Source organism: Struthio camelus, chromosome 9, assembly GCF_040807025.1.
Source record: "Struthio camelus isolate bStrCam1 chromosome 9, bStrCam1.hap1, whole genome shotgun sequence".
Lineage (NCBI taxonomy): Eukaryota > Metazoa > Chordata > Aves > Struthioniformes > Struthionidae > Struthio > Struthio camelus.
In genome coordinates this window covers 8639919-8662983 of record NC_090950.1, presented here as the reverse complement: position 1 = coordinate 8662983, position 23065 = coordinate 8639919, and the positions used below count along the sequence as shown (strand labels likewise).

The window sequence follows — 23065 nt, the reverse complement described above, 5'->3', positions numbered from 1 at the left end:
TTGCAGGGTTATGTAGATTAAATTTCATCCCAAAAGGGCTTTGGTAAAATAAGCAATCATTTCTGAGGTTTCAGAGAGTAGGTCATAAGCTGTGGAGTCTAATGAAGCGGAGAATAGACCTAATCATAAAAGGGACTGGATTCTGTGGTTTCTTCTGACACAAAACCAGTACCATTGCTGTCAGAATATTACATGGTGGCTTTTTTCCCCTCCTTTTAAATTGCATGTTTATTTTATAGGTTTTGACTGGACTGACAATGTGGTAACTAAAGGACTGGGGTACAAAAGTTGATTTATATTTATTGATTCCGTATGATCTGAAATGAAGGTAAGCGTTTGAGGAAGACTAAACATCATCAAGTCTATGACAATTTTAAGTATGCTTGCTGCCCTTACGTTCAGTCTTTTTAATATAATTTTTAATATAACATCAACTGTACAAAGTTAGGACAAAAATGAATGGCTAAAATTTAGATGAATGTATGTCTCAAAGTTGATCCAGTTCTCCTCTAGTTCAGAAGGCTTCCTGAAGCTCTTTGCCAATAAGAGTGCTTAGCAACGTTGGACAGGTCGTTCAGGGTGGACGTTTGGTAGAAGCCAAAACCCTTTTTAGGCCATACGTCCAGTTTCTCTTAAGTTTCTCTTATATAGTAAGCTTTACATATCAACCTCTTTTAACTTTTATCTGTCAACCTTTCTGTTTGTGGATGTTTTTAGTTTTGTGATGTGCTGTGGTGTTTTACAACCCTGCTCACATTCACAAGACTCCTCTTTCCCAGGAAACTCTTCTGGCTTAAACGGGCCTTGTTAAGGCTTAAGATGCCACTTGCTTAGATCACAGTTTTGGTATGTTAGTTATGAATATTTGTTTGCTCGGTTCCCGGTAAAGCTACCTGGAAAGGAAGCTCTGAACTGTAATGAGGAGACAGCAGTATATTGCTGCAGTCGATCTCTTTTCCTGCTGGAAGTCTGCTGGAACCTAATGGCTAATTTGCTTTCATTATCAAATTGCTGTATCTGCAATTCTTATTTTTCATTATATTGTTCAGTAAAAGACCACAAAACTTTACACAGAACTATAAAAGCAGCATACGTGTGAGAGGCTTTGACAATTGCATATTAAAACCTCAGTACAACTGATATATTTGATATTTCAACTCACAACAGCATTTCTGTAATTGATTTTCCATCTCTAGTGACCCATGTTTAACTGAAACAAAACAAGTCGAGGTCATAATATACCAAATAAGCAGTAGAAGCAGCAGTGCAGTGATGACTTCAGCAGTACAACAGGAAAGTAGAAGAGGAAAAATATAATGTGTTCCCACAAAAATCTACTATCTATCTCTATTTGGGCCTGCGCTCAGGGAGATAAGTGGTCCTCAGCAGGTTAAGCTTATGCTTAAACACCAAATTGAATAAAGGCCCAAGTTAAAAGTAGTTTCAGGAGTAGGAAAAAAAAAAAAAAAAAGAGAGAGGATTGCTCCTTCTGGTGGGAAGAGACTGGAAGGAAGAAAAAAGATGTGCAAGGCTTCTGTGAAGCGTTTCCCGCGAGCTGTGGGGAGAGGAGAGCAGCTCCGTTCTGCTGCCGTTTCTCCTCTTCCCAGCGCTCCGGGACAAACGCAAGCTCTGCATGTCTCGGCCTCTGTGGAGGCTGAAGGGGGAATTTGGGTCTCCCTACGATTTGGGAGGAGGTTTGCTGGTGTGCGTGCTCCTGAAGGGTGGTCCTTACTTTTAGAGCATAACGCATGTCTGCTCGTTTTGTAAGTGAGGGCACCCAAGGAATTTACTAAAGTAGGAACTTCACGTGGCTCCTTGTTCTCCCTCTGAAGCAGCGCTGTTTACAAAATGAATGTTAGCTCTCTAAGCTACCCCGTCACTTAAAATTATAAATAGGCTTTTTTGTAGCAGTTCTTGAAGGTCAGCAAGCCCAAGCATTACTGGACCCAGAGGGGAAAGAGTTGCTCCCTTTTAGCAGCCTTGCCAGTCTGCAGCTATGCAGACTTCGGGACTGTTCATGGCAGCTCCTCAGCTGATCTCATGACTCAGGCTGGTCCTTGAGTCACCTCACTTAGATCCAAAGCATCACATTTTACGTAGAGGAACTTGAAATGAGCCAGGCAGATCTATATATTCATCAGGTGTTTTATTCTAAAACCTATCCTTTTCCTCCTTCACGCAGTTCCTCTGCTGCTGCTACTCAAATAACTAAATAAAAATCATATACTCAATTGTGATCTCACCACCAGGGACTTAGGGATGAACAAGCAAGCACAGGCGGCAGTTACGCAGCTCCTTGCATTTAGGCAAACTCTGATTTTTGTGAAGCCCTACTCGTTTCAGAGGGCGCCTGGATATGCGTGGCAACACTCGCGTATGGTGTCACAGTGCACCATTAATTTTGCTAAAGCATTGCACAATTTTTTGCACGTAAGAGAAGCAGCTTCATTGTTTTGGCCTGTGAAATTGTGACTTTTGTCCTGCAATATCTTCCTGTAATCAATATGATTGGAAAAACTTGAAACTTAACCCTTTTTTTAAAAGGAGAGAATTTGGGGAATTTAGGCTTATTGATTTAGTAGTGCTAATGGACCATGTACTTTCCCTGCGGAATAACTGGAGCTTGTTCCCCACAAATATCTGGCTAGCTATCAAATCGCCAACATCTGTACTTCTGCCAGTGCTGACCCCCTATGTTGAACACCTGCTGGTCATTTTACTTGAAGGAATTTGGGAGGATAAATTGAGGAGAAGCTCTTCATAGAGGAAAATGTGTTCTATTTTTATAGGATTCCTTTAAATACTGTTCCTCTTCTAATTATCCCATTCAGAGAGGTTTTGTGAGCATGTGAGGTTTTTAAAAAGCAACACCTGGCATATTTTCCTAAATGTATGGTGATTCAGATACAGTGCCTGTTGAAATCAGTCTTAGAAGTCTTTCCACTATTGTTCTTCAGTAATCAGGTGAAATTATTTCTTCCGACTGTAAAGAAAACTGATGAATAAAGTCAGCTTCTTCAAGCAGACATGTCCTCTTAACTACCTGATGGCACTCTGACATCAAATATGTTTGCAGAGTAATCTACAAGAGGAAGCAGCCCGAAATGGCTGTTACAGGAAAGTATGTATGAGTGTGTACATATAAATACGTGTGTGTGTGTGTGTGTATATTTAAGTATTACTTGCCTAAGTCTTTAATCCAAAGCTTTTACTCCAAGGCCAACGCCTTTAATCTGGATGACTATACACTTTTCAGTGCGTTGTGGAGGTGCGGTGGCTCTCTTGCTGTGGACCGCCCGTTTGACGGCCTGCCGCTGGTCTGTGGAACAATACCAAACAGTGCTTTCAGCTGAAATTTGGGTGAGCATACTACACGCTGGTATGTGATCAGTTTTGGTGAATAGGAGTTGTCCAGGGATCCAAAAGACTTGGAAGCCACTGAATTCCAGTGTTTGCGGAAAGTTACTTGTAGGAAAGACCATCTCTGCACTGAGACTTGGTTATCGGACTTTAATTTTAGCTTATGAGCCTTAGCTTATTTTGCAAAGGCTTCCCTGTGTAGGCTAGCCTGAGGAGCAAGGGTGGGCGAAGTTCACAGTACTGGGAAGTGAAGTTCATACTGCCTCAATCCGGAATCAGAAGAAACTGCTGAAAGGTTTTTGTGGCCCGTGCTTTTGAACAAATTAGAAGTACACAGAAGACTGCCATTCAGTGTCTAACTGCTGTGGTGAGTAATGATCCTTCCTCTCTCGCAGCTGAGAGCTGGCATCACGGCGTATGGGCACAAGGAGGGCTGTTCTCCAGCCAGCTGGCAGTTCTGCCTTAGAGAGTCTTCACCGTTGAGCATATGCAGGGTTGCAGTATTGCTGTTCCCTATGTAAAGATAGTTTTCTTTGTTTTAAAGTTGTCGATAAATATGGATGTAATGTAGATTTGAAAAAAATTAAGGATTCTTTTTAATCCTATTTGTGATTTCAGCCCTCAAACGGGCCTCAAAGCATCTTTGGTATTTCTACTGGAGTACGTAAGCAAGAAGAACAAAAGTAACATTAAAACAAACAAACAAAATTCTTCATCTTTGTGAAGCTAACCCTATCTCTTATGGTTATTTTTCTCTTAGATTTTAGAAACAGGTCATAATGGACCACCTAACTAATTCAGCTGGAAATCATGAAACAGTTCACGACCTTCTGAAACGAATATATTAGTTTTCCTACTGCCAGTTGAACTCTATAATCTGAGGGTCTAGGAAATTCTCTCTAGAGACTCCTGTTTGGTTGCTCTTCTGTTAATGAAAAGATTCCCAGAAGAACTGAGTTACATCTTGCTTACATCTGAGTAGGTCATATTCCTGCTTTGCTTTGATGGACTTCAGAAGAGAGATTTTTGTTTTTCTTAATGCAAATCTCAACTATTTTGTACTTTCCTTTCTTAACAGTCATTAATACACTAGAAATGCACAATTAGAATACATCCATTTCTTCGTTGCCCCAATGTTACTGGCAGCCTTGAAGCATTTCCTGGCCAGGAAACTGGAATATGTAGTGCAGCAATGCATTGGAGGCAAGTTTAAGAGAGCGCTCACTCTGATGGAAATGTGGATCACATCTGGACTCTACAGCTATGTTTTATGTTTGCTGCATTTCTTATCCAGAGGTAACAAACTCAGTGCTCAGTGCCTGGTGGATCATCAGTGCTGCTGTGAGCAGCAGAGAGCAGCGCATCAGGCAGCAGAGAGCACTCTGCTGCGCTTCTGGCAGGCCCTGTTGACTTGCTCTCCAAGCCCAAACGTGTCAAATCTGCAGGGCATTTGAGCTGCAGCAGACCACCAACATAAATGCCCTCTCTTTCTCCAACAGTGGTGTCTGTTCCTCTCCGCTATTAGTACCTGGCACTGTGTGTAGCTGGCACAGCTTTTGCTTTCTCCGTGTCTTTCATTTGCAGGAAGGCTGCACAAGCAATATCTGGCCGATTTTCTCCTGATGTTTTAGGAATAGTCACTATCAGCAAACAGCAGCATTTCTGCATGCCTGTATTTTACTTACGCATTCGGTATGTCCCCACCATATGCCTGTGGTTCACAGGTGCCGTGAATTACTGAACACTTGCACGCATCCTATGGGTGGGCTAATGCATCTTGTCCTTTAAATGTCAGATACCAGGATTCTGCTCCTGCTTTCCTAGGTGCGGTCACCAGTGACACGAGGACAGTCGGTCCTCTCTTCATCGGGCCTCCTTGTCATTTGCTGGGCCTACAGTTAACGTGCTAGGCTTTGACAGCTCTGTACCAGTTGGCGGTAAGAGAAAGTTCCTCATCTAAGTGCTCAAACTCCAAAATGAACACAACAGGGCCGTGTCAGAGTGCCACAATAAATGCCCGAACTGCCTCAGGTGCCGAAGTCGTTCATACTGTAGGCGGGAACGTGCAATCTTCTGCAAGGCTGTCTTAGTTCTGTAAACTACACCGTGTGCGCAAAATATCTCACTCCAAAACTACTTGTAATAAAAGCAGTTTGTTTCAGAAATCCAAATAAAAAGCCATACTGTGTTACCGTTCCAAGCAGCCTGTGTGACGAGATTACGTGAAAGACTTGATCCCAAAGACTGAAATGAGGATATCATCTTCACTTACAAACTACCCGCCATGCGTGCCCTTTGTTTCTTTCCAGACAAAGATACCTAGAGTCCCATCTTCCCCTGAGGGTTTTGGTAGCAACCGTATAAATTCTGAAAAGTAGAATAGTTACAGTTTAATAACCAAACTGTTGTGTGTTGAAAAGCAGGATAAAAGCAGTTGAAGGCTTAGGCACTGGGAGTTGGGCTTGTTCGCCGCGGTACATACTGAGGATCTACTCTGAAGAAACCGGACTGAGGGCGAACCGCTCCTTGAGGGCCCTGTGTAATTCCTCTCTAACTCCATGCAAATCTTGGATCGCTGGGCCAGCCTGCTTGTCGTTTGGAGCTGACTGCTTTTTTACAATATTACTCCAATGTGTCAAAGAAAACATAGCAAGAACCTTATTTGAAAAGACACTGGGGTTTTGGCTCATCCCATAAAGTGATGATCCGGGGTTGATTTTTAAGCAAATACTCTCTTAGCTGTTTATTTTTACTGGAAAGCTATTTTATTTTTCAGGAGAAATGCTGACATATTTTCTTCAGTCCACTCCACATCTGTGCACAAGGTTTTAGCCTGAAAAATAAAAGCAGAGGGATTTTTGTTCTGTGGCCAAAGCTGGGTTCAGTAGAATATTTAGATCAAACTGTTAATTTGAGGAATTTAGGCAGTTTCTATGGATTATCTTGACACAGATGTTGATGGTTACAGAGCTGTCACTCAAAGTTATTTCTCAAGAGTTTAGCACTGTAATTCAGCGCAGGAATCATTTGCAACTTGCCTGCTGTGGCTTCCAGTCGCCCCTGTCCAAGTTGAGTGATTGATCAAATAACTCAGATAACCATCTTCAAAGCTCTTAAGAGGCTCGGCAGTCACCTGACACGGGGAGCAGCAGCGATGTGATGTGAAGAACATAAATACCTATGTCAATACAGATAAAAGGGGAAAGAACTCCAAAAACGTCTCTCAATGTACATAATTATTTTTCTAAAGTAAGTGGTTTTGGAAAGCAAATTAAAGGCACAGCAAATATTTTTGAGGCACAGCTGTAGTTCTGATGTCAGCTTGTTTGGCCCAACTGCTGTTAAAACCATGGGTTGATATTGCTAAGTAATAGCCAGCAGGTTTAAAATGGGCAGGTATGGATCATATGCATGTTCTTGGGATTCTGTTTTGGTGGAAGGAAAATAACACGATTAGCCCTGGTTTTCTGAAAAGTCTAGCCGTAGTCCTCAGGGCTTTTACTGTTCATCTATATCATCTTACTGCTTACTACATCTATATCATTTTACTGTTCATCTATATCATCTTAGAAGTCAGTTCACCTTCTACTGCAAAATAATCCCAAAGAACTATTTGCTTTATTTATCTGTCAGCAGAAGCACGCTGGTGTTGTAAGGTTACTACCGCATCTGGACTCCAGCTTTCGGCTGGTGAACTGATCTAATTTTTGCTCTAAACTATTCACTTTAAAAAGAATAAGTAAGTGCACTTGGTAATTGCAGTATACATAAAAAAAAAAATACTATAACATTGAAATGCCGTATTCAGAAATAATAAACAGTGAAATGTAATTACTGTCACCGTATTCACTAAATGTTTGAAGATGAAGTAAACGGTGAGTAGTTCAAAATGAACTTAGCAAGCTGTGGCTAATTTTGCAGAGCATGACAACTTAGAGGAGTTTTTTCTATAAGCTCTTTCATACAGTATTTTCTTTAAAAAGAATTATCCAAGACGTAAAGAGCCCAACACGCGTACAGAGCTTTCTCTAATCTGCCTTTGACAAAAACTTTTGCAATTAGTTGTGACTTCATTATGTGTTTCTTTTAATGACAAAACCAAGAAGGCCACCAAGTCTGACGAATGCGTACGCTAGGGTTACTATTTCCAGCACTTTAGATATATTCCCCAGCGCACAGACTGCAGCAATCATTATTTGATTTCATGGCAAAATGACTAGAGCAGTGCAGAACGTTGCTCTTTCTCCCTGGACCGTTCTGCTACTGTTAAGGTATGTCCTGGGCTTGTGTCTAGAGGATTTTTTCTGTTTGCATCACCTGCCTATGAAGCAATGAACCCGTTTTAAACTTGGTGATACCGCTCCTATTACTGATGCTCCCAGGACCAGATACTGGCCAAATAATCCACAGCTGACGGCTTCAGTGTTCATCGTTCTCACCATAATATGAGCTGCCTATATTGTCCCCATCTCCCAGTACGAGGTTGCATCGTAAAGCTGTTTCAGCGGAGGGGAGGAGGGGAAAAAAAAAAAAAAAGGCTGTAGGACTGTTGGGTTTTGAAGAAGGCACGGGTCGGTTTGGCAGGGGCAGAAGGCTGAGGAGATGGCTCCTTCCTTTGTGACTGCAGCGCTGCGCCAAGGCTGCAGGCGGTAGGTGTGCGAACGCGAAAATGACAAATGGACTAATTTTCATGCCTGGATTGAAGTTTTCAGATGGTGATTAATGGGGTTGGTCCCTATTGCTGTTACTGGAAGTCAATCTCCCAATGGTCCATTTGGAAACTAATTTTCCTTGAAGTGTGTCAGCTTTGCCGTCAGCACAGCACCACTAAGAGTGGATCTGCTGCTCCGGCGCTGGTACTGGGCCAGGCCCGCTCGCGTTCAGAGCGTTACCTGCCGTGCCCGCTCCCCGTGCGGGAGACGTCCCTAAGGGACCACCAAGAACCCTTTTCCTCTGAAAGTCTTATCGCTAGAGTTTTTTAAAGCTCTTTCAGCTACTAATAAGTTAAAGAGAGTTTTAAATTACACTTGGAATTACACTTTTTTTTCTTTCTTTCTTTCTTAACTAATTACAGTTGACTAGATCACAGCTGTTGGAAGGGGCTACAGACTTGTAAGCTTAGGTAGAAGTCTCTGTTGAGAGGTACGTGATGGGGTGCTTAACAGATGCAATCAGCACAGGCACAGTCATGGGGAGATCTTGCCCCTAAACGTGGTACTTGAAAGCTGTTTCTTTTCTATCTATTCTATGTACGGAAGAGATTAATTAGGTTGTAGTGACTGAATAATGGACAGTATGAGCATTTCATGAGTGTTTGTCGCTCACTGGTTTTCTCTGGATGTGCTGGTACAGCTGGTTTAAACTTTAGAAGACACCATCTTGAGGTAACTAATCCCTACGCGTACAAAGTAGGTCTTTGCTGTAGTCTTGGCGGTACGTTTTGATTTTAGCTTTACTTCTGTGAAGTATAGTAGAAGTATAGCCACAAACACTGCACGAGAAAATCCATAATGTAGCCCAGTGAAACGGCACAGAATACGATAGGAAAATGGGAATGCTGATGGTAACCGTTTTTAATAGAGGCTTTCAGTAATTCGGAAGGCTCTTTCCGAAGGTGGTGGTGGTGGTTAGAAAAGGGTACTGTGGTTTCCTTCATAGTTTCCTTTATATGCTACAGCGAGTAAATGTAAAAAAAACAAATAGCTTGCAGAAAACTCGTACGTGGGAAAAGAATCAGGCTGCTGCTATCCGCGTGTGGACAGGTAGCCAAGTTGATTGTAAATTAGCATGTGGCTAGAAGAGTAAAAAGCCCATTAACTGTAGTGTTTCTTGAACTCCCAAGACCGACTTCTTCACTCTGTTGCTTTTGCTTTGTTTGTGCTGAACTTCCAGTGTGCGTGTGGCTTTTCTTTCCCCCCCCCCCCCTTTTTTTTTGTTTTACTGTAAGCAGCTGCTGTACTAGATTAGATAATCAGGGCAGCTATTAACACTTTACGAAGGCACGTTCTGGTTGGTGGGAACGCTTACATTGGAAACGCAAGAGCGTCTTATTTCTGGGCAAGTTACCGTTGAGGTGAGCACACTCTGTATGCCCCTATCCCTAGAAGAGGCAAAACTTCACAGAGATGACGCGGTTTGGGCGCTGCGCGATCAGGCGAAACGCTGCTTCTTGCCTAAATCAGCAGCCTGCTGTTGGGTTCAGCCGGGTGGCGCCTATCCGCACGACACCCGACGGTCAGTCCAAAGAGGCCTCGCGCTGCGCTGGCTGCCCAGGCGAGCGGTCGGCAAATTCCAGCTGGCCGCGGCAGGGGAGCGGGGAGCGAGAGGTGGTGTTTCCAGCCGGGCCAGGCGCCTTCATGGTTTTTCTCTGGCCGAAACGCTTAGCAGCACGCTTGGCGTCTCGGTTTCCTGCACGACGGACGTCTTATTTCCATGAGACCGCTGATACGATTACGTTATTACAACGTTCGTTATTTCTCATCCGCCTCACGAAGAGCAGCGGCGTTTACGTATAGCAAGCCTGCTGTTCTGAAAATGAAACCACGCGTAGGATAGGCTAGATCAGAAGGAAACCTCCGCTCTTCCACGTTCGTTGCTGCTAGCAAACATCACAGAATAGAAACGAAGCTGGAAGTTATAAGAAGATATTTTCAAAAATAACTTAATGCGTTAATAGATTTCAGATTTTGTCTTTGTAAACATAACACAATTTGTTTTACGCTTATATTGTTTTTCAAAGTAATCTTGCAAAGCTCTGGGGGAAAAAAAAAGAGACAAAGACCTGCTCGTGGCCCTGTTTGCTGTTTGAGCGCTCTGTGTTGTTCTTATCTTTGTAAATGTTTGTGGAGTTTATGGCGTATCCAGAAAAGCGGGATTCTGAGTTTTTATCACTTCTCTGTTGTGTAGCTGCGTATACGGATGTGCATTTCTGCTGTGTACGTATTTCTTTGTGCATCAAATTGCAATTAATGTGTAGTTAAGTCCTGCCGCTGCAAAATATTCGTATGTTGTACTATATTTTAGCAAACCGTAAAAACGCAGAAGGACTTGAAAGCATTAGAAGGAAGCTATTGTTCAACAAACTGGAGCGTTCTGTCCTCTTGTAGCTTGGTAATAAGTGCAAGATGTTGAAGGGAAGGGAGCCAAATATTAGTGTGGGCCTTAGAGACCAAACAAATAATGAAGCTACTTAAATTTGTCATTCTTCTTTCATGATTACACTTAAATCTAAAACGTATGCCGATGTTTTTTTCTGTATAGATAGATTCAATGTTTGCTTCTGCTTTTGGTTTATTGAAGACGGTTAAATCCTTTCAGTAAGGTTCCTAATATCATGGTTCCTTTTGTTTTTTTTAGGAAGAGTGGGGTTTTTTTTTTTGTTTTTTTAAGTGTAAGGAGTTAGTAACGTAGCGGAGAGCCTTTGCATTAGCAGGGTGGTGGCACCGTGGCGGGTCTGTGGGCTGGACGCCAGCTTTGGCTTGCGGGCAGCAGGAGAAGGGGATGTGGCGGTGACTTCCCCCTCCGCACGTGTGGCACGGGTCGCGCTGGGTATTTCGGTTTTGTGCGCTTTGGGCTCTGGAGACAAGGCGGTTCAGGCAGAGCAGGCCCGCGCTGCCCGAGCCTTGCCCGCGCAGGGCTGCCTGGTGCTTCCCTTGGCTCCGTGGTGGGAAAGGGCTTCCCGCCCCGGCGCCCCCGCCTTGGGCCTGCGCAACGAAGGGTCTTAGAAGTGCCTTCGTCGCTGGGGAGGAGCGCGGCGTTGGGTCTGGCTCGGAGTCCCCCAAGTCTGAAGCCACCTGCCCGACCAGCAGTGCTCCCGCGTCTCACCCTCTTCTCACCGGGAGCAGGTTGCGGTCGCAGAAGCGCGAGAATTCTGCAGCCTCTTCCGGCAGGGCGCGGGGCTGCGCTGCGGCACCGAGTTCGGCGGTGTGACCTTGCTGCCACAGCTGGCACGGGATAAGTCATACCTCGTACGTGATTTTTATTGCCATAGGTGTGTGAAATCTAGCTGGTGGCGGCTGTGGGAGAGGTAGGAGGCCCTCTGCCCCCAGGATGGATGTACTTCTGTGTGCAGGAAGGCGTCGCTCAAAGCCGAGCTGTCCCGCGCTCGCCAACAAGCGCGGATGCTACGCGTGCAAAGCGAGGTTTTCCCATATGTGTGCGTTATGTCCCAGGCGTACTGGTTTTGGTGCCCGTTGGTGCTGGGGGAGCCAGGCTGATGTCCCAGCGCGGCCCAGCAGCAGCGCCAGCGCACGGCGCCTGGTCCTCGCGTGACTCGGCTCCGGGAGGTAATTTCAGCGCCGGAGCAGTTCAGATGTGGCGTTTCCAGAGGTGAGCTGTGTTTGATCAACTGTTGCACACGCGACGTCGGCGGCGGTGTCGGGCGTTCACTGGGCGCGTGATAAACGCCGCCAGCAAAGTTCTCCCGGTGGAAGGTGATGCTGCCTGACTTTCAGTAAATAGGTACCAGTGCGTAAGTAAAACAAAACAAATCCCCCAAAGTTGGCTATTTCGCTTTCCCTGCAGACTTGAATCAAAAAGGATGTGAACGTGAAAACGAAGCCTGTTCTTCACCTCCCTACTTGAGGAACGTGAAAACGAAGCCTGTTCTTCACCTCCCTACTTATTTTAATACTGAAGGAAGGCAAAAAATACATAACCATCTCCCTCAAATTCTGGAGGATTTTGGTTATGGCTCTTTCTGTTCAGAGTCAACATTGCGTTTGAAATTATGTTACGTTGAATGCTGCTGATGGAGGCTCGAAGCAGCAGTCTGGAAGATGACCAGATATTTCTCTCTTGAAAGTGTGCTTTGGATCAGGTTTAAGCCTAAGCTTTTTGCCGGTTTATAAGTCTCTCTGAAGTTTGCTCTATTTGACTGCACGAATGAGCACCCTCTGTTTCATCCCGTGGCTGGATGGAGGAGAAGAGGACTGAGACCAAGCCCCACTCTCCTAAAGAGTGGCCTTTGACAGGGCGGGCATCTGTCAAACAGCGAGCAGCAGACTAGTAGAAGGATGAAGAGGAACATGATAAAAAGCCTTGGTAGGGATTTAGCAACTGCATACAAAGTGGTATGCAAGGTGCTTTAGAAGTGTGTAATTAAGCACTTTTAAAACAAGATGCCAAGGTTGCCTCCTCTGTGCAATCAGGATGCCAACTTCCTCTCTTACAAAATCCATTCAACCGCGTGAAGCCTCATTTTTTCGAATTAAAGGCTTAAGAAAACTCAGCCAATCCAGCAATTTGGTTGTCTGAAACCATCATATAATGTAACAATGAAGAAAGACCTACGCGTTTCCTTCTCCAAGATCATTGTTAGAGCGCCTGCAAGCACAAGTATATTTTTGTCTTTCTGACCAGGCAAAGGGCAAATCTTTGCAGTGCGTCTACAGTTACCAGAAATAGTTTTTGTGGTATAGGCTTGATGTCCTGGTTCTTTTTGCAGGACCACTGAAGCTACATACCATGACTATATTTCTCTTAATCAATGGAAAAAAAGACTATCGTTAAAAACACTTTAATTTCTTAAAATTGTCTGAGAATAATGCAGAATTATGCTTAATTGAATCTAGAACGTTCACAGTCAAGAGTTTTGAAAATAAAAAGCTAGGTGGTTGCTAATCTGCAGCCTAATATCAGAAGAAGCTGCTGAAATATTTCCCCTAGAATTAAAAAGAAATACAGAGGGGTGATTTGGCAAACATAAAACACTTTTAATACCATAGTACCACCGAGCTAACTATACTGCCGCAAAGGTGATGTCAGTGTTTCCATTATACATCCAGTTTTTCAGAATTGTTAATGTAGCTGTAAAATCTGCTTCGGACTGAAACTTGGCAAGGCAGCGCTCTGCCCGAGAATGAACTTACTTTTAAACAGAAGTGAATCTGAATTCTCTAAGTTGGAGGGTTCTGCAGGCGCTTCCGGAGCGTTAGTTGCTGTAATGCCGTTAGGAATGCTGAGGGGCTTCTCGGGCAAAAGGAAACAGCTTGAGGGAGGTGTGAAATACTGATGATTTAATATACAGTGAGGTATCGTGCATTATCTGTCTAAGTAAATCATCCTTTGTGGTGAAGGGATTGTAAAGCTCGAGAAAACAAGCAAGTTAGTTGCCCAGGGAGACACAATACAGGAAGGGACTGAGCAGATTTTTCTGCAAAACTTTGCCAGTGTTGGCTCATCTCGGCTTAGGGTATTGTCTGCTCCTTTGCCGAGCTGATCTGAGAGTTAATTTTGTGCTACCCCGTGCCGAATCGCATGGTGACGTTGACACGAATGCACAGTGGGATTAGACCGACAAAGCCATGACCTGGCCAGTCCTCAGGAGGTGGGGAGCGCTGGGTCTCCTGCCTTGACAGGGACCACCCTCCGTCCTGGGGAGCTCGAGAATGGTTTGTCCCGGAGGCTTTTTGGTGTAGAGCTTCCAAAGAAAGCAGTGGGAATGGCGTGCATTACTATCTTCTGTGTCATTGAAAATAATCCTGGCAATTGATTTCTTCCTTGTTCCTGTCCTCGAACTCTCATCCCCCAACCAGTGCTTTGGACATGTAGTGTTTACCTTGTGCAATTTGAAATGCCTTAACCACGAGGTTCCTCAAATTTCTTTTGGGCTACTTGAAAATGGCATAGGTAAACGCAAGATAGTTTTCATGAATTTATAATTTCATTTTATTTTTGATTCATAAAGGACTTGAGGGTTTATCCACACAGCGTCGTTCCTTCATCTCAGAGTTGAACTTTGCAGGAAGTGCGCCTCAGCCATCCACTCACAGCACTGTGACATGAAAGCTTCAACTTTATTTTGTATTCACTTATCTCTCAAGCTTTCACTGAGCTGCTGTCCAGGCTTATCTGAAGTTGCTTTCTGTATGTCAGCTTTTTCTAATCCTTCATTCTCGCATATATTCACTCAGCACATCAGCTGTCCAAATCCATGCAAGTATATGTTTTATAAATCCAGACGGATTGTGGAAGGATATGAGTGCCTTATGTTTTTTCCTGTTTTTGGTGCAGGATTTCATAGCTGTAGATCATTTGGGATGGAGAGTAAATAAAACATTAAGCTACGATTATGTTTTCGTGGTATAGGTTTCAGAAACTATTGAATTATTCAATCATTTCAAGCAGTGATAGTGGGCGAGTGCAGCTAATGAACTAAGATTGGCGTTTCTGTGACCTGACAAGAGGTACGTGTTGACATAGATGTAGTCAGCTCTGAGTTTTCTTAGGACTTCAGTGCATCTTGGTGGCTAATGCTATGGACAGCTTTACAAGTAGACTGAATAAGCATTTGCACCCTTTTAGTAAACGTGGGTATTATGACATTACTTGTACAGTCCAGGGCAGCACTGGTGTGATCAGTGTCTTACAGAGTCTTTATTCCGCGACCGTTCCTGTAGCCGATTCCTCCTCTTATTGCCCCGTGGTTCAGGATTTGTCACGTGAAGAGTTTTGTCTGTTCAGGGATCCTTCTCTGGGATCGGACAGGAGCATGCTGAAGACGCTGCGCTCCTCCCTCCCTACTGGAAAGGGGCATCCTGTACTGATGTGGAAGGGTATTTTGGAAACGTACCTTGTCGGGGTGCCACATGCAGTGTTGGTTACAAAAGCCTGGAAATAGCCCGCCTACGTTCCCTGGAGCCTGGGGGAGGCTTCCCAGTGACTTTAGAGTTTGGGTCAAGGTCAAACTAGCTAGAATCCGTAATCTCGTTCAAGAAAGTACTTGCGTATTATGTGTTGCCTTTATTGCGCTCAGCCCTGTTTTTTCAATCCTACTGCTGGCAAAAGCTGGGTTAGCCACCAGCATATTCTGGTTACAGGTTGAACACCAACAAAGTTACGTGAAACAAAGCTGTTCAACGCGTTGGTTCATTGCTAAGGTGCCACCGGCTTACTGTTAACCTCTAATGTCTTTCTCTCTCCCCCTCCTCCTTTTTTTAGAGGCCTTTGAGGCTTTGCTTCGCTTCGCTGAGAACCGCACGAGTTCCCTGTTTGAGACGGCTTACAGACCGATGGCAAAAGAAGCAGCAGAGCCGGTTAAAGAACTTTTTACAGACCTCTCCCTCTACATTCTGGGTGCAGAGACGACCGTGGAGAGCGCCGTATTACGGTTCTTCGACAGCCTCTTTCCTCTGGTATACAGTCGGCTCATAAACCCAGGAATTACAGATTTGTCAGAGGACTACACAGAGTGTCTGCGGCTTACCAGGCAGGACATAAATCCTTTTGGGCGCTATTCTAAAAACATGGTAACGGAGCTGTCGAAATCTCTGTGGGCCAGCAGGATGCTAAGCCAGGCCCTCAGCATGGGCATCGAAGTGATAAATACTACTGAACATGCCGCTCTGACGAAGGAGTGCAGCAAAGCGCTGGTGAAGATGCAGTACTGCCCGCACTGCCAGGGCCTGACGCTGATCAGACCCTGCGCGGGATATTGCCTGAATGTAATGAGGGGCTGTTTGGCCAGCGTGTCGGAGCTGGATGCGCAATGGAGGGAGTATATCTCCACCCTGGAATATCTGGCTAATGAAATGGCCGCGTCGCATGATCTGGAAATCGCGCTGACGGGAATCCGGAATTCGGTGAACGAAGCCATCCTGCACGCGCAGCTGAACGGGCCGCAGCTCTCTGCTACGGTAGGCGCTCTCCCGTCATTCTGTACTCCCCTTCCTGGCTTTCGTTATATGATGAGTAAACATCCGAACAACTTGGTGGGTTTTTGCATCGCTTGTTAGCCTTCAACTAGCTCTTTGTTAATAGTCCGTGAAAGCATTACAGATAATTATGATGGGGTTCGGTAGAGTCTGCTTTGAAATGAAAGAAGAAAAAAAAAAAAGTTTGTTGCTTGAGAGGCAGCCTCGTAAAGCAGATAGCTCTGGCTTGTTTGCAGGGTTTTCTGAACAAAAAAATTGGCATATGTTATCCTTGATACCAACAGCATATTTTTATGCTCTAAAACTTTTGCGTGTAGCAGTCTAGGAGCCGTGTTGCACTGGTCTGGGAGTGTTTGTACTAGATCGTGTGAGAGGGCATCCTACGGAGGGGGACGCAAAGAAATTCCCTTTTTCAGTAATTTTATAGTCGCTTTATTTTTGCGCTGGCCATTGAGGTATCAGGAAGGAAATATGGGACTACAGTAAGTACAGTGGCACTAAAAAAGTGGAAAGAAAGTGAGGAAAAACATGAAAAATCTTAATTGTCAGGGCTTGTGTAAGCAAAGACTAAAAATGTAACTGATTCCATCTTTTTGTCAGCGGTAGGGTTTGGAGGACAGAAGTACAATGGTAGAATAGATAATGGCAACTTAGAGCTGACAGGTTCTCTCAGGGTGTTGAAAGTTAGACCAGAATTTGTTGACACGACTGACAATGCAGCTGGCTGCATCCTTATGAAGTTGAACAGAGCTGTCAGTGGGAAAAATGCAGCAGTTGGCCTGTCTCAAACAGGGCTGAGACTGATCTAGAAAAACACAAATTGATCTGGTTGCCTAGAAAGTGCAGGAATTCATGCAGAGAACAAACGAGAAGGAATTAGGTTAACTCCTGGGCTGAACTCTGGTCACTACGTTATGTTAGGAAAAAAGTACTGGAAAGACTCTAGAAGAAGAAGATATAACCAAAGGAGTTCTGGACTAAAGTAGTGTTTTGTCAGAAGAAAACGCCTGTATGTAACCTTCAAAGATACCTAACATCACAGCTCAGCTTCAGTTTATAGCAGCTGACAGCTGATATGTATGCAGATTGGGGAAAAAACATGTTTGGTGATCTGATAGAAAGGATTTTCATGAACTCGTTACCAGCTGAGGTCAGGTTGCCTCAGGTACTCCTTTCCTTTTCATCAGTGACGCTCGAACCTGCTAGTTTATTTGACGTCCAAGGAAAAACATGAAATAAGGGGAGAAGATTTGCCCGGTTTCATGGCGAGCGTGACTGTGATTTGGGAGGGATGTCGCACAGGAGGCCACGGAGCCTACGCGCAACGGAGAGCAACGGCTCTTGCTAAGGTCTCCTCGGTGGCGCTGCAGGCCAACGTGCGCCGTGAGGCACTCTTACCTGCAACGCGTGGTGAACAAATATTCTTACGTCTGTTACCTCCCCTGAGATGTTAATTTTTGTAAGACACTGGAAGGGAAATGAAAATCAAAAAAAATACTGTTTTGCATATGAGTTTTCTGTAGTAGCGAAGACTGACAAAAGAAACAGACATTTCTCTGAAATCATCACAGCGCCCCAACACTGTTGACGCAGAAGCAATGAGGAGTACGCTTAAGCTCCCTGACTATTAGCAGCAGAAATCTGACAGATATTTCCTGCAGTATATGCAACGTGTTACAAAAGGCAAAGGCCTCATATTGCATCGCGTGGGTCAGTCTCATAATTAATATGCGCTTACTTAGCTTGCTTCTGTACAGTGCATAATCAGATAATTATAGATGAAATCAGTGAGTATCTTGCTTTTAACTGATTTGGAAGCAGAATTCTCTCTGAAATGTCTTTTGGGCTGAGGACGTTCTTTAATTGTTATTTAAACCATCTTTCTTCAGTCTCTTTTGGTTCCTTTGCATCAAATTTTAAACGTTTTCCTTCTCCCATTCGGAATGAATTCCACAAGACTGCTGTGTTTGAAACTACGTTAATCCCCCCCCCCCCCCCCAATTTCTTCTTATTTTCTTTGATTAGTGAAATTTCTATGCACAAAGAGAGAGTGTGTTATGTTAGGGACTGCTCTGTAGGATAGCAAAGGATATTTTCTGTTTGAAAAGGAAAACTATAGGCCGGTTTGTTATCCTTGGTCTTCCAGCTTCTTCAGATGTCAGATTTCTGCAGGGAAGGATTATATTTTGAAGACGGAGCACGTTCCTCTCTTTGAGCGAGCATTTAGTCCAATATTGATTTAAAACTTTACTGATTAGTTACAGAGGATAACCGTTATTTAGAAAATTGAGCCTAATTAAGCTGTATTTCCTTCTCTGAAGAAACGGAAGAGTTCGATCTGCAGCTTCAGGGTTTCCAGCTGTGAGATGGCTTTCTGGAGTCCGGGGCCTGATTCTCGATTACACGAGTACCCCTTTGGGCTGCTCTGACCGGACTGATACCCCAGTATATTTACTGTTGTTTTACTCACCTGAAACTTGTTTTCAGGAAAAGATGATGTAACTTCCCTTTTCCCTTCCTACAAAAACGTAGACTCCGCTGCTCATGCAGTATATTCTTCCGTTTCTGGAAAAAATGGGAACGTATACCTTAGGTACAGCTTCTGTTACAAATGCCCTAACTGGTTTCATTCAATTATAAATAATCTTTAAAAAAACTCATTCAGAAAGCAGAGCGCTTCTAGTGATTTTCATTTATCCTGAGGCAGCCTTAATTAATGCACTTGCCCTTTTGGGAAGCATTTTATATTTTCTAATAAGCAGTACGACTGAAAGTGAGAGTTCTTTTTTCAGCTTGCTGCCTGCCTGGAAGATAACGAGTTAAAGAAAGTTGCACTGTTCTCTTTAAATCAGGGAAAGAGGTGAAATAAGCCAAAAATGTGCTGTGTCCTTTGCTCAAAAGGAAGTGCATTCAATTACTATGAAGTTTTAAAAAAAAAAAAAGAAAAGAAATCCAAAAAAAAGAAAAACCTATTTGACTGAAGAGCGCGTGACTTTGAGAGACTGGCCTCCGGTGATCTCTTCCATTGCAGCCAAGAGAATTGCCTGATTCGCCAGGGTGGCATGTGTGAAAGGTCACCTTTAAGGTATTAGTAATCTCTGCTCAGATTCCTCCAGCACGTGCAGTACCAGTGTTCAATGATGCTGGCTTGCACCCAGCTTGCTTAAACTAATGTGGGCCGGCCACGGTCCACGGCATCGGCAACCACCATCGTTCCTTGCTGGTTTGTCTGCTGGAATTTAATGGTCTTTCATGCTGGTAGGGGCCCTGGCTGCTGCTTGGTGCCAGGATGCCCAGACCAAGTGTGTTCACTCTTCCTATTGTTTTTGAGACTTTCTGTTCTTTTTTTGCATTTTAAAGCTGATCTCATTTTTTTCGTTTATTCAGTCTGCTGTACTGCAACCTCCCAAGCTGTATTTGTGCATCGTTTATGCATTCTACCATGTGGCCATATTCCAAACTCTCTGTGCATCGTTCCTGCAGTTTTTTGGTTTAATGCAAGGTGGAAGTAAAATATGTCCAACTAAAATGCAAGGAGGAGCGCTGGAGACAGTACTGAAATGCCTGCTGGCCGCTGGCACTGCGGAAAGCGTGCGCTCCACCGCTGCCAGGCAGTGAGCCTGAACGTATCCCAGTGCGGCAGGCTTGGGCTTACCTGGAGCTTGGTCGTCTTGCTTCCAGAGTAGCTTGCTTTTTCCTCATATGGGAGCTGGATCTGAAAGGAAAGATGGTCTGTGGGGTGGGTTGTTGGCTTGGAGAGGCAGGAGGTTTAGAGGCAGGTCGCTGCTCAGATGCAGATTTGCTGTCGGCGTTTGGCGGTTCACGGCAGCTTGCCCCAGAGCTTTCGTTCTCCTCCGTCTGTGGAACGGGATATGTTGCTCCCCTGCGCCGGAGGAGGGTTTTAAGGGCCAACAGCAATCACCAGCAGTGATTCATTCATTTCCTAGATCATCCAAGTGTCTAAGATGTGTTTTTGCCCAAATTGGTAAGCTCTGTGATCCTCAGACCCTTCTGTACAGCTGACAGGGAGGAAGATTAGGATGAAGCTGCCTGTTCAGATCTGCTGATTGCCCACCTGGGAGCTCTGTAGAGCTGCAGCGTGACAAAGGACTTGTTCGTGCTTTACTGTGGGATTAGGATAAACGGGATGAGTGTAAACCTAGTGGCAGAAGGTTTAAATAGGGAGATTTTGCTTTAGTTCTGGAAAATGGTGCTGTGTTTGTCTTTCAAGTTAACAAAAGTTTGTATGTCACCAGCAAAACCAAGTGTGTCTCTAGATCTGTTCATTTATTTCCTGAGCAAGCATCTACTAACTCCAGTGGCCAGTGTCAATTGTACAGGTGCAGTGTGATGGACCATGGTGCCCACGTATGGCGGAGTAGGTGGGAGCGTGCTCTTTCTTCCATTTCTTTCCAACGAGTTCATTTTTGCCCTGTAGCGAATGATGGGTTGTCTCTTGTTTACTGTGTATTTTAGCTTTACGTAGAGCATCCCCCTACCCCCCAATTAATAGTCAGGAGCTCGGTTTGCACTGATAAAACACATTTATGCAGCTTTTCGGCACACAAATACGTTGTAGGGCTCTGTGCTGAGGTCCTTCTGCGAGAAGATCTCCCGCTGGTCCTCGAGGTTGGATGAGCGCAGATAAGGATCAGAGGGGGCAGTGCGGTCCTCTGACTTGGTCGGGCTTCCCAAAGTGCTTATTTGTTGCTTGTTCCCCGAATGTGCACGTTGCGGTCTGGGAGGCTGGCAAGGACTCTGGGTATCAGTTGCAGATGTTGAGTCGCGCTCCAGCCACGAGCTGAGTGAGGTTACCAACCCTGGCATTTGCTGCTTTTCTCTATGCCTTGACTCAAAGAGCAGTCAGGCCTCATGGAAATACCTTATTAAAATAGAAAACTTCTGTACTGCTAATATTGCTGCATGTCAGTGCTCCACTTGTCAAGAGCAAGGAGGAGGCAAGATTTTCAAAGAACAAACATTTTACAGTCTGATTTCCCACTTGAGCTCAATAGGCACATAATTACCCTTTATTCTTTTAAGTGCGTTTCCCAGGTGTTGCTCAAGCTACGTCTTCTGCTCTGCCTGTGGCTCCTTGTGAAACCTGCCTGCCCGTGTGGTGGAAAGAAATGCAACGTGATAAGTGGTTAGCAGGAGTATTTGGGATGTGGGAAGGCATGTATTCCTCTGAGACTTGTTTCTTCTGCTGCATGAAGTTTATATGGCTTTTAATGCTTTTTGTAAAGTACTTATCTTTTCTTCTTACTGATGTTTTAGTGACTGAAAACCTGTCATGTGAAGAGAACGTAAAAAGCGACAGATCTCCTATTTTCAATATGGCCGTTTATAGAAGACAAATATTCAACATGTTTTGGTTTATTAGAGAAAGCAAAAGCTAATAAAAGGCTTGATAGAAGGAGATTGTAACACCTAGATATGATCAGAGATCAGTTTTAAGGAGAAAGCAGAAAGATTTGTGCCTTAAGCCAATTATCTGCTTGGAGACAAGCATACCAATTAATTTGATGAAAGCAATCTAGAAAAAATAACCAAAGTATATCTTAAAATATATTTCTCTCACTATTTTTATTACATCATCATTAATGTTTTTGTTTTGAAATTGCTCTTGCTGGTGATGATACAGTAGTAGCACTGAAGAATACCAAGCTTACAACAGATAGGAAGCCGAAGTGCCTCGGCACAGATTCAGTGAGACCTTTAACGGACAAATGCGGGAAGTTAATGAGGCGTGGAGGTTGATGTCAACAATAAAATCTTTGCTTTCTGCCCCACGTTCATAGCTCAAAAGCTGTGTTATATTTTCTGAGGGCAAAAATGAGCTTGATTATGTCTGAGAATAGAAGCCAGATAGAATTATTATGTGAGAACGAGGCATTATAAATTTAGACGAAGTTACTTCTCTGAATGTTGAAGGGGTGAAGACAGAAGGACCTGTCACTAATTTGGCAATGACTAAAGAGCAGTTAAAATACATGGATGTATGCAAACGGAATTTACAGTCCAAAATTCACAATTCAGAATTTTTTTTTGCCAGAAGAATTTACAATTATACTAGACTCAAACTTCATAAACTTTGCAGCTTGGGCGTGCTTCGAGGGTAGATTAGATGTTCTCTGACGTGCATAAGGAAGTTTACTGGGATAGCTGAATCGTTCCCCGTTCTTGGGATTGACTTTGCGTCTCGTGACAGCAAGCTGAGGAACTGGGACCACACACGTGCTGGTGCTGCTGATTGTGATGGTAGCTGTGTAAGGAGTCATATCCTCTGAGTGCTTTGTTTTCTTCTTTGAGTAGCGCTGTTGGCTTTGCTGTGGAAAATCGAATGCAAACAAAAGAGAACGTCTTTTCATCCTTTCCTCGCTGAGATAAACTGTATTCAAATTTGTGTACTCAGAGGGGAAACTTATGCTGTTTTTGCCAAATGTTGTTACTTTTGCTGTTGGCAAACTGGGCAAACTGTTTTTAGAAAAAATATTTGATTTGCACAGATATTCTAACCATGCTAATGCTTCTAAGTAAACTGTGCTTAAATATTGCATAAGCGGGTTTGTATTTGGAAAACAGTGCTGTGCTGAAGGGGAGTTACTAGTTCCCCTCTGCTCATTCAAATGACAATTTCGGGAGTTTTTTTTTCTCCACCGTTTCTTCTCAACCATGTTTTTTCTGGTCGAGGTAATTGTGTCAGAGACCTTAAATGATGGTTTACCTTGTTTACAGTCACTTGTAAAATATGGCTTAGTGTTAGGTTAAAGTGGTCAGGCTTTTCTACATAGCTGACAGCCCCCCAGCTCCGTGACCCTCACTGTTGCACATGTTGGCTTCAAAGGCCCGCTGCTGCTGCACAAACCTGTCCGCGAGGAGGGCCCACCCGCTCCTAAGGCGCAGCAGGTGAATTACGGGATTTCTACACGTTCTGAGCAAGTAACTACAAATGGTGGAACGTGTTTCTCCAGGGAAATCGTATTAGGGTGATCGTTACAGAGCTTTTGCACGTTCTCCGCAGTCTTTGGAGCGGTTTAGGATGATGTGAG

The 23065-nt window shown here is 44.1% G+C and overlaps 1 protein-coding gene across 1 annotated transcript in view; it reads left to right on the top strand.

Annotated features, from left to right (window-relative positions):
* The window catches only part of LOC104143560 (glypican-5), a 397244-nt gene that overhangs the window by 73763 nt on the left and 300416 nt on the right, over nt 1-23065 (top strand). Inside the window, exon 3 of the mRNA XM_009674126.2 lies at nt 15301-15995. Coding sequence (XP_009672421.2) covers nt 15301-15995 — 695 coding nt within the window. The remainder of the gene's footprint in view (nt 1-15300; nt 15996-23065) is intronic.